General features: G+C 55.2%; 1 protein-coding gene across 2 annotated transcripts in view; it reads left to right on the forward strand.

The window, feature by feature from the left end:
* Positions 1-20,952, forward strand: part of PARVB (parvin beta) — a 115,140-nt gene that overhangs the window by 70,619 nt on the left and 23,569 nt on the right. For both annotated transcript variants that reach the window (XM_022596496.3, XM_022596497.3), the window contains exons 4-8: positions 5,374-5,476; positions 12,719-12,859; positions 14,553-14,668; positions 17,738-17,796; positions 20,588-20,607. In XM_022596496.3, the coding sequence (XP_022452204.1) occupies positions 5,374-5,476; positions 12,719-12,859; positions 14,553-14,668; positions 17,738-17,796; positions 20,588-20,607 (439 nt within the window). The remainder of the gene's footprint in view (positions 1-5,373; positions 5,477-12,718; positions 12,860-14,552; positions 14,669-17,737; positions 17,797-20,587; positions 20,608-20,952) is intronic.

Consider the following 20,952-nt stretch of genomic DNA (forward strand, 5'->3'; position numbering starts at 1 on the left):
GTCCACACTGGGATAGTGGTTCACTACTCCGTGGCCCGGATCTCGCCACCCCGCCACTAGGCCCGCCTGCCCCACCCCCCGGGCACCTCCTTCTGCTCAGCTGTTTCCTATCCCGCCCTTGAAGGCCACTTCCTCTGCTCCCGGGGCCGCGTGACCCCTCATGTCAGAATCCTTTGAGGTGGCTCGTGCTCACCATTCATCTCTCTCTGCTGCGTCTCCCGGCTGGACCTGGACTCCCGGAGGGCGGGGGACGCGCCTCCTTTGTCCCCACGTCCTGGCACCAGGAAGGCGCTCAGTGACAGCCGTGGAGCTGAGTGTAATACTGCCACTCAGCTCCAGTAGTTGCTGTGAAATCCCTGATGAAAGGCCAAGGTAGCAGATTCCTAGAGCTTTGTGGAATTAAGGGCCCGAGGATCATGGCGCTCCTGCGAGGAGCCTGGTGCTGGTGGCTCGAGAGGTGAAGCTACGGGGCAGGTCTGTCTGTGATCCCGAATCTGCTGTTTTTGGCCGTGTAACCGGGGCCCAGAAGGTGGATGTTGGGGTCTGGAGAGCTAGGTGGATCTCTGCTCCGTGATGTCGGGGCCTGGACGGGGCAGGCGTCCTCCCAGCTGCTTCCAGACCCCCCTCCGTCATCGTACTGCCGACTGTGCCCTGCCACCCCTCCTGGTTCTCCCCTTTGTTCATTGATACCTACAGCCCCTGGCCTGGCGGCTTCCTCTCTGCCCCGCCCGCCCACTCCTGTCGCTCCATCCACCGAGATGCCCAAGCTCCCCCTCTGCATCTGCCCGTACCCAGGGTCAGGGTCAGACCTTGCTTCTCTCCAACCCCCTCCCCGTGCCCCTCCGGGGTCCCCACGTCCAGTCCCCACTCCCCCTAGTGCCCGCGGTCACTCATCTCATCCACTGCCCCTCCCCTCCTGGCCCAGGTGAGAGTCCAGGGCTGGCCCCGCCCCCCCACCCCTCTTGGCCTTGGAAGCCCCACCCCCTGACCTCCCAGGTGGTTCCAGGTGGCTATAGGGCTCACCCTGCACCTCCTTCCTGTCTCTGCTCAGACGCCACTTCCTCCAAGAGGCCCCCTGACCCACTGATCCCCGTGACCCCTCTGCCCTCTCCATCCCCAAACTCTGCCTAATTCTTCTCAACAGACTTATTTTTAAGAGCCATTTTCAATTTACAGAAAAATAGCGAAGATAGTACAAGAGTTCCCATATTTCCACAGCCAATTTTCCCCATTATTAACATCTTAGATCAACATGGTACATTTTTTTTTTAATTAATTAATTAATTTATTTTTGGCTGCGTTGGGTCTTCGTTGCCGCGTGCAGGCTTTCTCTAGTTGTGGCAAGCGGGGGCTCCTCTTCGTTGCGGTGCGCGGGCTTCTCATCGCGGTGGCTTCTCTTGTGGAGCACAGGCTCTAGGCGCGCAGGTTTCACTAGTTGTGGCACGTGGGCTCACTAGTTGTGGCACATGGGCTCTAGAGTGCAGGCTCAGTAGCTGTGGTGCACGGGCTTAGTTGCTCCGCAGCATGTGGGATCTTCCTGGACCAGGGCTCGAACCCGTGTCCCCTGCATTGGCAGGCGGATTCCTAACCACTGCGCCACCAGGGAAGCCCCAACATGGTATATTTGTTATATTAATGAACCAATAGTAATACATTATTATTAACTAACACCCACCATTTATTCACATTTCCTTAGTTTTTACTAGATATACTTTCTCCGTCTCAGGACCCCACATGGCATCCCACGTGATATCCTGTCTTCTGAGCTCCTCTGGGCTGTGATGGTTTCTCAGACTGTCCTTGGTTTTGATGACCTTGACGGTTTTGTGGAGGACTGGGCAGGGGTTGTGTCGGGTGCCCCTCTGTTAGGGTTTGTCTGATGTTTTTTCTCAAGATTAGATTGTGGTTATGGGTTTGGGGAGGGAGGCCACAGAAGTGAAGTGCATTCATCCCATGACATCAGGGCACACACGACAATGTGATTGATCACCGTGATGTTGACCTTGATTACCCGGCTGAGGTGTGGTTGTCAGCTTTCTCCACTTTATTCTGACTTATTTTCCTCCATAACATCGATCACAGCCCGGAAGTGTGTGTATCTGTCTGTCTTTTAATGTCTGATTGGAAGGTAAGGTCTTCAAGGACAGAGACCTCTCTCGTCTTTTTTATCCCCAGAGCCTAGCACATAGTAGGTGCTCAGTAAGTTAATTGATGAACTCAGTGCCTGCTTATGGAGCTCCAGTGCCAGGCCGTGAGCACTGGAGACAGAGCCACAAACGAGAGGTCATAGTTCCTGCCCTCACAGAGCTTAAAGTCCAGCAGGGAGATCCTTACAAATGAAGATGTGTTCCCATTGCAAACGTGAACGGGGTCAGGGAAAAGGCCCTTGGGTGCGGTGAGAGCCATGATGAAGGGAAGTGGCCTGGGTTGGGTGGGGGGAGGTCAGAGGATGATACGGAGCTTGAGACCTGAAGGATGAGTGAGGGCTGGCCCGGCAGGGATGGAGGGGAGTATGTTCAGGGTGGAAGAACTAGCACATGCAAAGGCCCTGGGGCAGAGACGGGCTTGGGGATTTGAAAAACACCGGTGAAGAGGCAGGGTGCTTGGTGGAGCTGTGGCAGTGGCCCGGGAAGGAGGTTTGGACAAGGGCGGTGGGAAAGGAGATGGCGGGAAGTGTGTGCAATTAAGAAGTGGGCTGAGTGGATGAAGGGGTGAAATCCAGGCTCCTGAAGCTGGAAGATGGTGTCATGTTTCCTTCTCAGAGAAGGGGCAGGTTTGAGGAGGGGCAGGGGCAGGTTCAGTTAGAGATACTCATGGAACACCCGAGCAGAAGGATGGTGCAGAGGCGGGGCTGGACGTTGAGGGGTTTCTGGGACGTGGGGTGGGGGGGGGCACTGGATATCGTGGGAGGGCCTGAGCTGGCCCTGGAGGAGGATGGAGAGAAGGAAGAGGAGCCATCCAGGGTGATGCCCTTTAAAGATCCGGAGGAGAAGGCGGTGTCAAGCAGGACCTCCGACACAAGGAAGCTGGGAGGGTGGTGAGAGAGGAGGGTGGGAGCTGGGTGACGGGAGAGGGTGCTGCGAGGTGGGAGAGAAGGCAGTTGGGTGGCGAGGTCCAGCTCCCAGCCTCCCAGGATGCTCGCCCCCCAGGGAGGGAGACAGAGCAGGGCTGCAGCGTGGAGCCAGCTCCATCCTGCCGACCTTTCGGGAATGGCTTCAACAAAACCAGAATGCCACAGGGCTGAGATGGAGCAGGATTCTGTGGTCCTTCCCCTGACTCCGTGTGCTCTGCCCGCCTTTTGTCAGTGGAGAAACTTTAGCCAAACCTTAAACCAGAGAAGTGAGAAAATGCAGAAACGAAGGAGAGCAGTCTAACGAGACTAAATAATTGTTTAGGCATTAAGCATAGTCAAGGACCTTTAGTTCCTCCCCAAGGGCTACAGATAATATTCTGAGCCGCACGTATCCTGTGAGGTGTCTTATAGGTACTGAAACCCCCCGCCAGGTGGAAGAAGTGAACTACATGATGACCAGACTGTAGCCACGACCTAAGCTGCCACAATTCCAAGAATTGGCCTCAAGGAAATGGGAACAAACTGACCCTGGAACTAAAGAGTAATTGTAGTTAAAACAATCAAGAGGACGCTGGTCGGACCACCAATGACCAATTTCAAGATGACTTCCAGAGCTGCCCGTGCTGTTTCTGCGTGGAGCCCCGTCCCTCTGTCTATAAAAGCTCGTGCCCCCTGGTTGTCATTGTGGGGGGAGGGAGCTGGCCTTTGGACAGGCGTCCACCCTCTCCCACCCCCAGTTGCTGGCACCCAAAATAAAGCCAACTTTCCTTTCCACCATCCTTGCCTCTTTATTGGCTTTTGAGCAGCAAGTAGCTGGACCCCAGTTTCGGTTACAGGGCTGCTGTTGAGTGTAATCCCTTTAATTTACTTCCACTTCTGTTCTTCATGGGATTGTCTGATTGAATGTTTTCGAGTTAGTGGGAAAATAGAAATTTCACAGAAATTTGCTTTGTGGCCAATTTTGCAGGTGGCATCCGTATCAGAGAGTGACAGAGGATACTCTAGTCTGGTTTGTGTCCTTTTGTTTATCTCTGAGAGGGCCAATCAGTGCCCATTTCCAGGAGGTTATTGGGACCAATTAGTTAGCTTCATTGGTTTTGCTTGCACAGGGAAACCATGTAATACGGGTATTTTTGATCAAGTCTGTTCAGACATCCGTTTCATCTTGCGGAGAAGTTTCATTTTGCCTTACGCAGCGTCAGCCAAATGGAATTTTGTTCAGTGGGAACCCTATTTCTCCGTAGATATTTTCACGATTGAAGCTGTCTTCTTTTATGATATATTACTCAGCGAATTGAAGGGAAACTTGTTGAGAAAAGGCTGGTCTAGAGAAACGAACACGTGTGTCCACATAAAAATTGTACGTCCGTGTTCACAGCAGCGCTGTGACAACCCAAGTGGTGTCAACCCAAATGTCCATCGGCTGGGGAGTGAATCCGTAAAACGCGTCTCTCCGTACAACGGATTCAGCTGTGAGAAGGAGCGAGGTCCTGACACGTGCTACAACTTGGGTGAACCTTGAAAACATCATGATACCTGAAAGGGGCCAGACACAAAAGATCACGTATGACGTGATTCCTTTCGTACGAACGGGCAGATCCATGGAGACGATGGTTTTGTGGTTGAGAGGAGGTGGGGGAGGGTAGAAGGGGGAGTGACTGCCGACAATACAGGGCTTCCTTGTGGGGCGATGGAAATGCGCTTCAGTGCATTATGGTGATGGTCGCACAGCTTGGTCAGTATACTAAACAACTGTGTGGAACGTAAATTCTATCTCAGTAAAGCCTTGAAAAAATTAGGGTGCCGCTGCGAGCAGGCTCGCAGAGCCTGTCAGTAACAGCCCCTCGGGATCCCCTTCGGTCCACAGCGTTAGGCTCGGGGCTATCAGGGATGGTTTTAGTGCAAATATTAAGGGAGGGAGGGGGGTGGACGTTTTATGGCTCACCTGTGCTGTCTCGGGCCGTGGGGGGCGGTGTTACTGACGTTTCCTCATTTGATCCGCCCGCCTGTATATGCCGTGGTGAACATCATCATTTCCTCTGGCTGAGTTCCCACACGTACCCAAGTCCCCACTGGGAGGAGGCCAGTCTGCCCGTGGTGCCGCCCTCCACCAGTCCTCCTGTGAATCCCATGGGAGCCCCGGCAGCCTGGGTGGGAGAAGCGTGCCCATCCCCTCGTGCTCTTCTGGCCCCTGCACTGGGGGTGTCTCGGTGTCCAGCAGCTCTCCGTTCCTGCTCTGGTCATCGCCTGGGCCCTCGTGGCACCAGCGAGCGAGGCCGTAACGCCTGTCCACCCCGCAGGTTCTCATCGACTGGGTCAACGACGTGCTGGTGGGGGAGAGAATCATCGTAAAGCAGCTGGAGGAGGACCTGTATGACGGGCAGGTGCTGCAGAAGCTCCTGGGTGAGTCCACGGGAAGGGCGGCCACCACGAGGGGTGGCCCCAGGCTGGACCACAAGATTCTCTACCGATGGCGACATCGGTCACTCGTCTGTAAGCCGCAGCCCTGAGCCCATGGCTCCCAGGTGGTGGCCCCTGGGGCCCCGGGTCACCTGCCCTCTCGTCGTCTCTCGGGTGGGGGTCCCGCTGGAGCTCCCAGTCACGGGGCTGCAGTGGGTCATTCACAGCTTCCAGAACCGTCTGTGGCCTCTGCTGTTGGATGCATGTGTACAAGGGGAGCGTGGTGATGGGGCACGAACGGGATGCCGTCTCCTCTCTGGGGCAGCCCTCCCTGCTGGCCTGCTCCCGTCCAGCTGTGAGCACCTCCAGCCTGTGCAGGCCCATCGGGGCCAGGGTGCTGGAGGGGGTGGCCCCCAGCCGTGCCCTTCAGGGGCACGATTTAGATGGGGGGTGGCGGGGGAGGGGCGAGGAGGGAGACTGACTGCAGATGCTCTTTTTATGTCTGTCCCTTGTGGACAGAGTTCCTCAGCAAAGTAACATCTGTAGAGCCCTTAGCATGGGGCCGGGCACAGGGCCTGGGGTCAGTAAGGGGTAATGCAACAACACAACAAAGACAAAGACAAAGAGATGAAGAGTGCAAGCAGGGCTGGTGGGTCCCCCGAGTTCCTCTGAGCACCGGGCACACGGCAACCATGCGTTGACCGAGCGAGTGAAGAAAGCCCTGCCGTTTCCTACCTGCAAGGACGTGGGCTCCTTTTATAGGAAGTGCAAAGGCCCTGGATAGGGTCCCCAGATCCCTGTGGGTGTGGCCCGGCGGACTCAGTGTCCCCTTGTCCGTTAGGATAACTCACCTCCTGAAGGTCCCCGGGAGGCCCTGCCCCCAGCATTGGCGGGGTGCAGACCTGCTCCCTGGGCTCTTTCTACGCACGCTCTTCACCCCTTAATGACCCCACGGACCAGCGCTGTCCTGTGCAAGGGTCTTCCCAGCAGACCGCCTGGAGGGCCACTCCTTCCAGCCAGGGCCAGCACTGGGGTGGGATCATGTTTTGCTCCACAGGGGTGTGCTGGGGAACCCGAGTCAGGCACCTGGAGTTTGCGGGGTGCTGTTGTGGGGGGGAGACACTGAGGGAAAGCAGACAGGAGGGGCTGGGGCTGGAGAGGGGCATCCGGGGAGGGCTGGCCCGCAGGACGCACCCCTGCAGCTGCCCAGATCGTGGCCTGGCCCAGCCTCTGTGTCATTCCTCAGCCCCGGGTCCCTGCGGGCAGTTTGCACACTCAGCACAACGGCTCTTAACAGACGGTCCGATCTCGGAGGGAAACCTGCAGGGTCTCGTCACGTAGACCTGGCTCTGAGGACATGGCGATGGATGTGGCCCACACGTTGTTTTGTCCTTGTTCAGTCAGTCCTCAAAAAGCACGTTAGGCAGGAGAAGATTTTGTGTTTATTTTGGTTATCCCTTCGTTGATTGAATGAATATCCTTTGGCCTATTGTGTGGCAGGTGTGGAGATGCAGTGGTGACAGGAAGAAGGAAGTCCCCGTGCCCCACTGCTGACACCCGTTTTGGCAGAGGGGAGAAAGAGAACTATTGTGTGGTGGTTCAACCTGAAACACAAATAGATGCTCTAAGAGAGGGACAAGTGCTAGGGAGAGAATCAGAGAGGTTCTGGGGCAGCGGGGCTGGGTCGGGTGGAAGGACCGGGCGGTCAGGGGCAGCCCCCCTGGGGAGCTGACATCCAAGCAGGCTTCTGCACAGTTGTCATGGAAAGAACATTCCAGGCTGAGACTCTGCAGAGAGGAAGAGTCTGCCGTGTTTAAAGGGCAGTGAAAGGTGGCTGCAGGTGGCCGGGGTGGACAGATGGGGCCAGATCACGTCCAGTCCTGACAAAGGCTTTTATTCCAAGTGACAGGAAGCCGCTAGAGGATTTGAGCAGGGCTGTGACAAGGTCTGAGTTAGCGTTTTAAAAGGTTGCTTGGGCTTCTGGGTACAGAATGAATGGGGAGGCGGGTTAGGAGGGGGACCTGGGAGGTTAGTCAGGGTGCTGTCACAGCAGCCCGGGCATCAGAGGAAGTGGCTCGGTCCAGGATGGAAGTGGAGGATATGTGGGAGGTTAAAGCTGATGGAGGCATGAAGACCGCTGGCCAGGTTTGTGGCCTGAACAGCTGGTGAGTGAGAAAGCCCTTGGGAGTGGCGTGGTGGGCGGGGATGAGGAGGTGGGTGTTGCATCTGCTAAGAGGGCTGATACCCATCCTGCCCGCGTCAGCTGCAGGGTAAGGGTGGAGACCAGCAGTGCAGAGATGGTTAATGCCATGGGACCGGGTGGCCTCACCCGGAGGGGATGTTCCAAATTCAGTGTTTGGCTGAATGCCGTGGGCCAAGAATTAAATAAATCTCTGTTCATCTAAGCTGAGAACCCCCATCTTAAAATGAACTTCTTTAGTACAAGAATAAATCTGAAATGTTATCAAGATCATTTAGTAACTGTCACAATTTTATTATTAAAAATGTTGGTTGGGGCTTCCCTGGTGGCGCAGTGGTTGAGAATCTGCCTGCCAGTGCAGGGGACACGGGTTCGATCCCTGGTCTGGGAGGATCCCACATGCCGCGGAGCAGCTAGGCCCGTGCGCCACAACTACTGAGCCTGAGCGTCTGGAGCCTGTGCTCCGCAGCAAGAGAGGTCGCGACAGTGAGAGGCCCACGCACTGCGATGAAGAGGGGCCCCCGCTCGCCGCAACTAGAGAAAGCCCTCGTGCAGAAACAAAGACCCAACACACCCAAAAATAAAAAGAATAAAAAAATTTTAAAAATCTTAAAAACAAAAATGTTGGTTGGAGCTTTGTTGTTTCATAGTGTATCATTGGTCCAGCCATTCTCAGCCTGTCAGGTGCTGGATTGCTCTCGAGGTCACTGAGCCAGACATTTGTGATGACGGACACTTTCAGCAGAGAAGGATGGAGGAGGCATGGCTCTTAGGCTGGCACTGCCCACAAGGATTCTACTGATGGCGAAGCTGCCCTGGGTTATCAGCTTCCCTCCCTCTCTATGTAAAGACCTAGCTTCCCTCTGACTCTTGGACTTGAAGACTTGGCTGTTGGTGACAATGCTTGTTTATTGAAACAGTCCTTTGAACTGCTGCTTTGCTCACTGCCCAAAGGAGATACTTTCTGATATTTTCAGAAGCAAACATAAGAGTGTCGTGCTCACTTACACTTTTATTTCTGATTCTTTTTGCATGCAGCTGTGGCTTCACTCACCCAGTCACTTGAAAAACTTGGATCCCTAAGCCTTAGATCTAGTGATGTGGTCGTGGAAGTCTGTCTCTCAGGATCACAAGATCGGCTCTGGATGTGCATCTGCCTCTCAGCCTTAGACGCCTATAAATGACGCCAGTGCCCTCTCTGGAGTAGAGTGTCAGGGGTATCTTAGAGCCAGTACCCTGTAAGAAAGCCTTGCCTGCTCAAGGCACATCCTTTTGGTCCCCTCTTCAGTTGGCCCCAGCAGATGTGGTTCTTGCTCTGCAGTGGCTGTGGTTGTCACTGAGTCCTGCTACGTCCGCTTTGTTACCTGTGAGGTCTAACAAGAGGCTGACTTTGGCTCAGGCAGCCTTTTTAGCGTGAAGTAGCTGCAGTTCCATCCTGTTTGAATATCTTGCATAAGTACTCCTAGATAGGCAATTCTGAAGTCTCTTGTGTGTCCAGTGCTTTGACATACCACTGTTTGAAGAAGAGAACAATGGAAGAGAATATCCAGATATTAACAGAACGTCACTGGTCGTATTAATGATGTGCTGTTACCCTGATGAGATGCATTAGTAACCTACGTGATCACGTGATCCTGGGGCCCAGGGCTGCCAGGAATGATACTGATGGAGGCATTCAGCTCTTTACTTTTCAAAGGCAGAAGCTAAAACGAAATAGGAGATTTTGGCCGAATGCCAGGCCAAAGCTGACTTCTGTGCATCTGTAGAGAGAAGAGGTCTGGGGACTGGGCCCGGGGGCATGGTCAGTGGTCAGAGGAAGGGCCAGCACAGGCGTCTGGAGGGTCCAGCCAGGAGAGAGGAGGAGCCAGGGGAGCATTGCATTCAGGAGGGAGAGAGGAGGAGAAGACAGGAGTGAGGGCGATGAGGACAGAGCACAGGCCTCTGGGTTTGGCCAGCTCTGAGTCACTACGCTAGTAGGTCCCCAGATGTGCCCCTCTCCTTAAGAGCAGATTCCGGGGCAGCTGCCAGACCCTCTGCCAGGGCAAGTTTCAGGGGGTGTAACTCTCCTGCATTTGCAGTGTTGTCAAGGTGAGCCACCTGTGGGCAGTGACAACGCCCACACTGGAGCATTGAGGCAGCTCCCGGGCTGGCTGTTGTCCTGCTTCTGACTCATGACACACGCTTCTCCTCGTGAAAGGCAAGCCCTTCCTTGTGTAGTAAGTGTTCACAGCCCCGCATTCGGCCATCACTCACGTTTTCCAGCCACCGCTGAGAATCCGCCCCATCTTCCTCTGTCTGTTTCCATGCTAGGAAGATAGGGGTCCTGGCCACGCCAAAACCCTGAGCTGCCCCTGCAGTCCCATCAGCGGGCAGAGTGATGCTGGTGATGAGGGCGGCCAAGGACCTCGTCCTCTCCCACTTGGGGGAGTTACCTGAGACGCAGTCACAGGCGGCACCCAGGCACGGCCAGCCTCCTTGGTTTCTGTTATCGGCTGAGTTGCGTCCCCCCCAGAATTCGTAAGACCTCGGGATATGACTATATTTGGAGACAGAGTCTTTAAAGTGAAAATGAAGTCAGTGTGGGCCCTCAACCCGTCAGATTGGTGCCCTTATAAGAAGAGGAGGGCTTCCCTGGTAGCGCAGTGGTTAAGACTCCGCCTGCCAATGCAGGGGACACGGGTTCGAGCCCTGGTCCGGGAAGATCCCACATGCTGCAGAGCAACTAAGCCCGTGCGCCACAATGACTGAGCCTGCGCTCTAGAGCCCGCGAGCCACAACTACGAAGCCCACGTGCCACAACTACTGAAGCCCAAGTGCCTAGAGCCGCAACAAGAGAAGCCACCGCAGTGAGAAGCCTGCGCACCACAACGAAGAGTAGCCCTGGCTCGCCGCAACTAGAGAAAGCCCGCGTGCAGCAACAAAGACCCAACACAGCCAAAAAAAAAGAGGAGATTAGGATGCAGACACACACAGAGGGAAGACCAGCTGAGGATGTCTACAAGCCTAGGAGAGAGGCCTCAGGGGAGACCAACTCTGCTGACACCTTGATCTTGGACTTCTGACGTCCGGGACTGTGAGAAAGCAAATTTCCACCGTTTAAGCCACCCACCCTGCGGTACTTTGTTAAGGCAGCTGTAGCAGGCTGATACCGTTTCCTTCCCTTCTCCGTGCGCGACTCCTCCTCCCCCCGGTGTCATGGCAACCAGGTTTGGCTGGCGGCAGGGACAGCAGAGAAGTGCCGGGCTCCCCGTCACTCCCAGCGGGCGAGGCTCTAGGACCACCTGGCTCTCTGCAAGCCTCCTTCCTTCCCCAGGGGCCCCTGCTCCGTCCTGTCGCTGGCTTTCGAGCACCTGGGGACCTGCTGTGTATTTTCGGGGGGGTTCATGTGGGCAGACAGCTGTGGATGGTTCAGCTAAGACCTATTAGAAACAGATGGGGGGACATCAAAACGCGTAAACAGGAATCATTCCCCTCCTTTGCTGAGCTGCTTTGTTTTGCCGCGAGCACTCCCTGCCCCCCAAGCTGAGGTTCTTCAGGTGTGGCTGACTCCCCGCTAGAGCTCTGTCTCCCGTGTCTGTGCTGCATCTGGTCCTAGGACAGTGCCTGGTGCACAGTAGGTGCTCAGTAACTGTTTTGTAAGCGAATGAATGAATGAATGATTGGACTAACCCTGAGCCCAGCCGATATTTTTGTGTAATGAGAGGATCCTGAAGGGGGGATATCGAAACTGCTTGTTCTTGTTCTCATCGAGGGAGGGGAGGATGGGGGAGACAGTGTTGACGGAGCAGGGGCCTCCGGAGAAAGCGCCTTCCACAGAACTTTGCTGGGGAGTGCTGGCAGCAGCTCTGTGCCGGAGGCTCACAGCGCGTCAGGCTCCGTGCCCAGCACTTTGTCATCACCCTCCCGGTTCCTGATCTCGCCGTGTCCTGTGACGTGGCTTCTGTTGTTGTGCAGAGGAGATCTATCGGGGAACCCCGAGTCTTGGAATGAATGAATAGGCGGGACGCCTGGGGAGCCTTCCTCGCCTGCCCCTTAGCGGGTGGGGGTGAGGCATCCCTCCTGCTCCGCTCGGGAGGGGAGGGGAGTGAAGGCGCACGGGCTGGGGCTGGGATTCAGCTTCAGTAACTGAGTCTTGAGCAGATGTGACCGTGCTCGTCAGCTCCTCCAGACTGCTCCCCGCTCACTCTTGGTGAGAAAATTGTCACAGGCCTCTGAATATCTCATAATCCTTCTTACCGTGGGGTCCAGCTGTTAGGGAAAGAAGAATTGGGAGCAAACGAGTGCAGGGAGGCTGAGGCAACCCCTGAGGCCCTTTCTATTTTCTCACCAAAGTTCTCTTCCCTCTGGGAACCCACTGGCCCAGCCTCTTCACCTCCGGTCCCTTCCCCGCAGGTCACCTCCTTACCTCCCAGCTGCACCTTGAATTATCTTGTTCATTCTCTGTGCATATGCTTTTCCTGGGTGGGACGCCCACACTTTAATCCTTGAACTCCCCGCCCCCCTTTCATCCTGGAGTGATTTTCTTTCTTTTTTTTAAAAAAAATTTATTTATTTTTGGCTGCATTGGGTCTTCATTGCTGCGCACAGGCTTTCTCTAGTTGCTGTGAGCGGGGGCTACTCTTTGTTGCGGTGCGTGGGCTTCTCATTGCAGTGGCTTCTCTTGTTGCGGAGCACGGGCCCTAGGCACGCGGGCTTCAGTAGTTGTGGCGCATGGGTTCAGTAGTTGTGGTCCACGGGCTTAGGATGTAGGATCTTCCCAGACCAGGGCTCGAACCCGTGTCCCCTGCATTGGCAGGCGGATTCTTAACCACTGCGCCACCACGGGAAGCCCCCTGGAGTGATTTTCTAAGGAAGAGGAGTGACTTGAAAGTTCAGAGTTCCGTGGCTCAGCATCCTGGCAGTCCCCGCTGTTGGCGATGACCTGCTCCACTTTGCAGCCCCACAGAGGATGGGGAGACCTCAGTGCAGCCGGTTGGCCAGGCGGCCCTGAGCCCCTCCAGCTTTTCCTGACACTCTGCCTTTTGCCCTTGTCCTTTCTGTTGCAGAAAAGCTGGCGGGCTGCAAGCTGAACGTGGCCGAGGTGACCCAGTCCGAAATAGCGCAGAAGCAGAAGCTGCAGACAGCGCTTCAGGCAGTGCAGGAGCTGCTGCGGCCCCACGGCCGGGCGCTCCAGTGGACCGTGGACAGTGAGTGGCCGCCAGGATGGGGGAGGGGAGCCCGGCCTCTGAGCTTCCTGCCATGTCATTCGTCTTCCTGTCTGGCCTTGTGGGGTTTTTTTTTCTTGACATCTTTCTTGGAGTATAATTGCTTTACAATGGTGTGTTAGTTTCCGCTGTACAACAAAGGGAATCAGCCATATGCATCCGTATATCCCCATACCCTCTCCCTCTTGCGTCTCCCTCCCACCCCCCATCCCACCCCTCTGGGCGGTCACGGAGCGCCGGACTGATGTCCCTGTGCCGTGCGGCCGCTCCCCACTAGCCACCCGTTTTACGTTTGGTAGCGCGTGTATCAAATCCGCTCACATGCCTGCCCTGAGGGAGGTGGCCAGGAGAGGAGGAGTGTGTCAGTGAGGGACTTAGTCACGCCGGCAGTGCTCTGGTTTCCCCAAGCTTCAGGACGGAGAGGCACCGTTTCTGGATCAAGAGAGACTTCCAGCGGAAGTCTTCCAGATTTGGGTTATAAGACAGAAGAAGCTCTGTGGGGTTCTTGGAAGGACCCTCCACCCTGGATACCGATGGCACCAACACCCAGTGAGCTGTGCTACTGGTGACTCACCGATGCGGGTCCTCAGAGGTGATTCAGGCTGGCCCCCGGTGTGTGTCTCCAAGAGCACCGGCGTTGGGGATACGCGGCACCACAGTATTTCCAGGCAGGACATAAACCCAGAAAAGTGAGGCACCGACCGGGACAGACTGGAAAGGGCTTTGTCCTGCTGCCCTTCCCCAGCACCGTCCCCGCGGCAGGGCCGCCAGGAGCGGCTGAGATGCTCTCCGTGCCGCCAAGGGCCCCTGTTCTTGGGTGAGACCAAGGCTGCAGTCAGGTTCACCCCTGGCTTCTTGGCATCGAGACCTAGGACAGACCCAGGCTCACCTCCTGGGTTGCAGGGCTGGGGGAAGGGAATCAGTAAAGCCCTGGACGGCATGATGATAACCGTCCACATCCTAGAGAAGAGCTAGTGGCCGGGGCTGGCAACCAGGGCCCTAGGTGGGGCAGGAGGCACGTCTAACACCCCCTGCATAGCCTTCCCTGTGTAGACGGTTGATTGCATAGAGGGAGAACTTTTAAGCACCCGAGATAATAATGCACATCGTTGTGGTGGGTAAGTGCCCAGGTGACCTTTTTTCCCAGTCTTCTCGCTTCTCTTGCGCTGACTGTATCCTCCTGCTCATTCCCTCTCTTCACCACCCAGTTCATTCCTTTTACAGACAACATGCTTTTGAAAGTGCTTGCATTAGTCACCTGAGGTCAACAGGAAAGAAGACATGAGAAGCCAGCACTAAATTCACCCAGGCTGCCCATCAGCTGTTCTCCGTTTTTCCATGGGCTGTGCTTCTGCCCGTGGTTTTCCTCCGAGGTCTCATTTTCACTCAGCGTCTTTATTGCCTCCCCCCTCCCGCCCCCTTGTTTTCTTTTTCAATTCAAGTATAGTTGATTTACAATGTTGTGTTAGTTTCAGGTGTACAGCAAAGTGATTCAGTTATACACACACATATATTATTTTTTCAGGTTCTTTTTCCTTATAGGTTATTACAAAATACTGAGTATAGTTCCCCATGCTATACAGCAGGTCCTTGTTGGTTTCACCGCCTTTTGGACGTGGGCTCGGGGTTCCTGTCTCATGATCTAAAGCAGCCCCCTTCCTCCCTCCCCGACTAGCGATTCATGGGAAGAACCTGGTGGCCATCCTCCACCTCCTCGTGGCCCTGGCCATGCACTTCCGGGCCCCGATCCGCCTTCCCGAACACGTCTCCGTGCAAGTGGTGGTCATACGGGTAAGTATCGCGGTTGGCTTGCCCGCGGCTCTGCCCCAGAGGCTCCGGTGCTCGTTCCTCCTCTAGTTTGCATACTTTCTTCCTTTTCCCGTTAAGAGACTACCTTCTCTTTTTTCCTCTTGACGAAATGTATGCCTTACTCTGGCTTCAGAGTAAATGATGGAGCAGAAACAGTGGCGTTGATCTGAAGAGAGGCAGATTCAAAGGCGTGAGTGCGTGGAGGTTTACTTTTCCACATTTTGCAAAAGAGCATTCATTTCCCTGCAAAGAATTCAGGCCTGTTGAATGAGCTTATTACTCACTGGAGAGGGCTGAGACCAGCGGAATGAAACAGATACCCCAGTACCCCCAATCAGAGCCTCTCTCTGTTCCCTCCCAATGACATCCATCATCCCCCGTCATGTTCTTGAGGGTCGACTCTCTTGCTCCACTTGGAAGAACGTAACTGGGAGCCAGGGTCCTTCTGACGGAGGTGGAGACACCTTTCTTGTCGATTTCCCCTGCGTTCAGGGGCACAGATCCTGCCTTGGCTTCGTGTGTGCGGTCTTGTCCAGCAAGCGTGTATTAAGCGCCTGTTGTGTCCCTGTTCCCCTCGCCCTGGTTACCGGGGACACAGGATGAGGAAAGCGTGCTCGGGTCCCGAAGGACCAGCTGCTTCTGCCAGAGCGTCGAGGTTACGCTCGGATCATGGATGTCTCTCGTGTTTCTGTTCCTGGAGATGTCCGGCTCCACACTCTCCTCTGGTTTTTAAACTTATCAGTCCCGTGGTCTCTCCGGTCTGCAAGGCTCTGGCTGATCCTGTGTTTTCCGAAGCCGTCTGACCCCTCCGTTTACCCCGGGAGCTTGGCTCCGACCTGATGGGCAGGAATGTTCCTTTCTGGCCTCAGGCAAGGGTTACCTGCCGTTTGGCCCCGTTTGCCTCCTAAAGGGGAATGTTTGTGGTCGGTGGCGGTGTCAGGGACAGGGGACCATTCCTGCCACCCTCGTCTTGGACTCAGGATGGTCGGCGGGGAAAGGCTTCCCAAGGACACATGAGCATATGGTTCCCAAACCCATGTACGTCAGACTCTGGGCCCTAGGAGCACTCTGCAGCTCAGTAATTGGGGTATTTCCTTTCAGGCCTGCACTTTGGTCCAAGAAAATCTTTGGGGTTTGCAGAACGTTCTACTCGCCCGGGCAAACACCCGCTGGCGCGTCCTTCCTTGACCAAGGTCACAGGAGGACTCTCTGGGCCACTCCCAGAGTGGGATGAAGCGGGGAGGGGAGGCCCCCGGGGACTGGCTGGTCTCAGGTCTTAGAGCTGCCCCTGGCCTGTCCCTCTGCGCCTGGTTATCCAGTTGAGATGGGGAGATGTAAGAAGTGTGTCAGTTCGTGGAGGAATGGAGTGAGGGAAGGGTCGCGTTTGCTACCTGGCCGTGTGGCCTTGAGAAATCACTTGATTTTCCTGAGCTGCAATGCTTTCCTCAAAAAAATTGAGATTCTACTACAGACTTTTAAAATATTCAGCCTTGGGACTTCCCTGGTGGCACAGTGGTTAAGAATCCACCTGCCAATTCAGGGGACATGTTCGATCCCTGGTCTGGGAAGATCCCACATGCCCCGGAGCAACTAAGCCCTCGTGCCGCAACTACTGAAGCCCGAGCGCCTAGAGCCCGTGCTCCACAACGAGAGAAGCCACCGCAATGAGAAGCCAGCGCCGCCGCAACTAGAGAAAGCCTGCATGCAGCAACGAAGACCCAACGCAGCCAAAAATAAATTAATTAATTAATTAAAAATATTCAGCCTCGTCTGCCCCATACCCAGCCCTGGGCCCGGTATCTAGTGGGTGCCTGATGCACATTTGATGTGTGAATAAGTGGACAAAATGTCTCCGGGCCTCCCCCGCCACCGTCCCCCATGGGCACTCCTGAGAATCAGCCGGGGTGAGGCCGTGGGAAAGCTGACGGCCCCCAACGCCTGGCTACTCTTCCTTCACTAGGACCAGTGGTGAGAGTTCCCTGGGAGGCCAAGCTCAGGAAAGCGTGGGGATCTTGGATCTCGAGAGGCGTCCAGGTGGGCTGCCCAGCAGGTAGTGAGCTCCCCTGTTCCTTGAGGCGTTCAAGTAGGGGCTCACGGTGGCGGTTGGGTTAGCAGGCTGCTGCGCTCCACCCTGAGGTCCGGGGCACACCGCCACCGCCTCCTTCCTCTCCCCCACCATCGTTGCCTCTCCGTACCTACCAGGCTCTGGGACAGGTGTGTCGCACACCGTGTTAGTGTCCTAGGGCTGCTGTAACAAAATCCCACAAACTGGGTGGCTTAAAACAGATGTTTGTCCTCTCACATAATAGAGGCCTGAAGTCCGAATCAGGGAATCGACAGGGTCCCTCCGCAGGCTCTAGAGGAGGGTCCTTCCTTCCCTCCTCCAGCTTCTGCCGGCTGCCGGCACCCTCGGCTGTCCTGGGCTTGTGGACACATCCCTGCAGTCTCTGTCTTCATCATCACGTGGCCTCTTCCGTCTGGTCCGTGTTCCTATGTCTCTATTTTCTCTTCTTCTAAGGACACCAGTCGCTGGGGAGGACCCACCCTAGTCCGTTATGCCCTTATCTGAACTCATTACATCTGCGAAGACCCTATTTCCAAATGAGGCCCCATTCTGAGGTTCTGAATGGACGTGACTTCCGGGGGGACCCTGTTCAACCCAGTGCACGTGTGTCGTTTCATCCGATGCCTCCCTTCTGTTACGTATGTCCCTTCATGCTCTTCGCCTTTCCCAACTGCAGGGTGTCGAGGAGTTCTTTGGGAGCGGAGATGTATCTCCTGAAACCTCCCACAGCTGCCAGCTCTCAGAGGGCAGGAGAGCAGGGGGGGCGGGGGTGGAGCAGGTTCCAGCCACCAAAGGGTCACCCGTGTGGTCCTCTGCAGTCCATCCCCCGAGCATAGCTCGGGTGTGGTGCCAAACCTTTGTTTAGTTCTCTGTTGTCCCCAGGCTGGCCTCCCGGCCCCGGGGCCATCTGTCCACGGCCTCAGCTGCCCGCCTGCTCTGTCTGTCTGCCCAGGTGTTGATTTATTCGTTCATTTTGGGGTTTTCAGAAGCGGGAAGGCCTGCTGCACTCCAGCCACGTCACGGAGGAGCTGACCACGACCACCGAGTAAGTGGACCCGCTGCTCTGCCCTCAGGCCCTGCTCCAGCCGGGGACCCGCACACACAGGGGGCCGTTTTCCCCTCCATGTCCCTTGACCTTGAGATGGGATTTTATCGCAAGCGTCCACCCTAGCTTTCTATCCTCCATGCACTTTCTTCAAAGTTTGTTTTGTTTTTGTTTTTGTTTTGCTGAGGAAGGGCAAGATAGCAGTTTGGTTTGGTATTTAAATGAGAAATTCTAGATCTTTTATTTCTTCCCCAATAGAAAAATGATCAAATATGTGTGACATAGGCATTAGAACTTATTTACGCTGCCTGAAGTCTTTTCTGGAAAGAGACCGGGAATAATAAACAAGAAAAAATATAACTGCGCACATTCAGAATCTCTTATAAGGAAGAAAAGGATGAGGGGAAATTTAAAACAGTGAACTTTCATATGGTAGGTATGCTAAACACTTCAAAGATTTTAATGTTGGGACTAAGTTATTCTCCAAAGACTTTGGACTGTCACTCCTTATTTTGGAAGGTGAGCTTTAAGAATGTTGAGAGAGGGGTGGGGGAGAGGTGTTTAGAATGGTCCAAGGGAACTGTTGTCCTCATTCATCTAGCCGTCTGTCTTAGCCCCGTCAGGGGGAGGGAGCCACGCCTCTAAACTAGAATCTTCCTTTGATGAGATAGTCCTGAGCCGTCCCTTGCCTCTTAGAGAAGGCCAGAGGGCAATTTTTAAGAAGTCTAAAAGGCTTCAGATCTGTTGAAAATAGCAAATCAAATGGCTCTATTTTGCGTGTGGTTTTTAGGAGGCATACCCTGTGAAGTATCCTTAAAATTCACTGCCTTTGTGCCTCCCGACTAAACCTGTTTCAGATGAAACAGAGCATTAAAAATGGATCGTCTCAGCTCACCCACCTGCTCAGTTCACGGAGTGATTAATTACTGTGTCATGAATTCATGTATGGTCTTTCAAGAAGCGAGCTGACACAGGAAACCGCTCCTGGCGTGGGAGCTGTCAGGTAGATGGGGAGACGTGCAGCCTGGCATGCGGCCTGACGTGTGCGCACATCTGTTCCAGGCCCACGGGAGGGGGAGGGGGACGTGGTGCTGAGCCTGGCACGGGGGGCCTCGGGCAACCCGCTCGGCCCATTCAGGAGCAGGAGGAGGGCGGCTTGGGGGAGGCAGGGGCGCACTGGCATCTTACCCATCATTGTGTGACAAACCACCCAACCCAAGGAGCTTAAAACATCAGTCATTTTATTTGCTGACAGGGGGTCAGCAGTCTTGTGGGTGGTGCTGGCCAGTGGGGGCCACTGTCCCTCCCTGTGTCTCTCATCCTCTGGGCTTCCTCCCCAGTGCCCACAGGGTCCCCAGAGAGTGAGAGGGCAGCTGCAGGTCCCTGGACCCCCGCATGCTGTGTCCCCACCTTCTGTGGGTCAGAGCAAGTCAGTGGTCACCCTGGATAGGAGGGGGAAGGCAGATGGCCCACCGAAGGGGGCAACGGCCAGGCCCGTGGTGGGGGGCATGTTGGGGGTTGTGCAGCGATGGGAAGAGGCTGTGCTTGGCCTTCCCGGTCTCACAGAGGGTGAAGGAGCCCTGAGAGGGCGGCGGGGGGCAGTAGGAGCTCTGTCACCAGAGCCGGCCCCTGGGAGCGTGGCCTCAACGATTCACAGCAGCACCCGGGCAGAGGGCCTGCTTGGACGCCCAGAGGCTGAGAGGACGCAGTTCCCCTCCTTGAGGGCTGGAGGTCTAGCTGTCAAGAGAGGTTGTGTCTGTAGAAATGTGAAACCCAACCCAGGGGCCTTGTGGGAAGTGCCGTGTGACCCTCAGGCAATTTCGGGGGTGAGGGAGCACCCAGAAGTCATAGTGGAGAGAGGTTTCCAGCAGAGGCCGACCAGCCTCCTGCCTGGTCTCCCGGGCTCCAGGTTTGCTCTGTCCTATGGGTCACCTCCTCCAGGAAGCCCTCCCTGTTTGCCAAGCAGGAGTGGCTGCCTTCCTTTTAGTTCCTATAGCATCTGCTGTATGTCAGATTTCTGGTGCACGTGGGCTGTGTGGAAATGTGGGCTCATGAGTCTCTCTCACCATCAGGCGTCATGTGGGCGGGGCCATGCGGTGTTTATTTCTGTATCTCCGTGGCCTGCACATAGTAGGTGCTCGAGAGACTCTTTGTTAAATAATATGGAGGCGAAGAACTTGAGTCTCGAGGGATTTGGGGATCAAGCAAAGGTCTCTTTGCCTCTCAGGACGCTAGTGCACAGAGGGCATTCGTGATCTCAGATCCTCAAGGAGGAAGCAGCCGCCTGTCCTTCGTGGTTTCGGCTCTCACCTTGAATCAGGGCCCAGCCTGTGGTTCTCCAGCATCCTTTAGTTTTGTGATTCCTTGGAAGTACATCGTGCTCGCTCCCAGAAATGTGACCTCTGGGTAATCTGCACCCTTGTATTTTAAAGTTTAAACTCAAGGTTTAAACTCACGGTGCTGGAAGACCCGTTTTCTGCTAAAATGCTCTCTTGCGTTAACCACTCCCGTGATGAAACAGTCCCCAGATGGCATTAAAGGGGTGGTTTAAATAATGGTGGCTATTTGCCGCAGGTCTTGTGCAAACAGTGAGAATCCACATAAGCACCTCTCATTTGTACTTAGAGCGGGAGAGAATTTATCGCAATGTGACTTATATTTATGTGAACAGCCCTTCGACTGGGCGGCAGGGGCTCCGACTTGCCGGTCGCCTCCGCCGCCGTCTACCGTGCTGCTCATTAGACGGGGTTCTGAGCACCCGTCTGACGGTCCTCTCTGTTCTTGCCTGCAGGATGATGATGGGTCGGTTCGGTAAGTAACCCAGGGGTCGGGGAGAGGTGCTGGGGAGTCTGAGGTCGCCGGGCACTGTGGGGCTGCCCCAGGAAGCCCCCGGGGTTCACGCAGTCACACAGGGGCAGCAGGGCCCCGGGTGGGTTTTGGCATGTGGTTTGCTTCTCAGAGCTGTGGGAGCCTGGGCGGGGATAAGCAAAGCACGGTGGAGGGGGTGAACCAGGATAAAAGGGAGGGTGGCGATGTCCCAGTGAATATAGAGCATAGTCAGCTAGCCGGAGGGACCTTCCTTATGGGATGTATTTTCATATATAGTTTTCCACCTTAAAATCTCCAGCTTAACAGACCTTAGAGTCAGGCAGCCTT

Source organism: Delphinapterus leucas, chromosome 11, assembly GCF_059928025.1.
Source record: "Delphinapterus leucas isolate spDelLeu-1000000601 "Yukka" chromosome 11, BTC_Dleu_Yukka2, whole genome shotgun sequence".
In the NCBI taxonomy this organism is placed as follows: domain Eukaryota; kingdom Metazoa; phylum Chordata; class Mammalia; order Artiodactyla; family Monodontidae; genus Delphinapterus; species Delphinapterus leucas.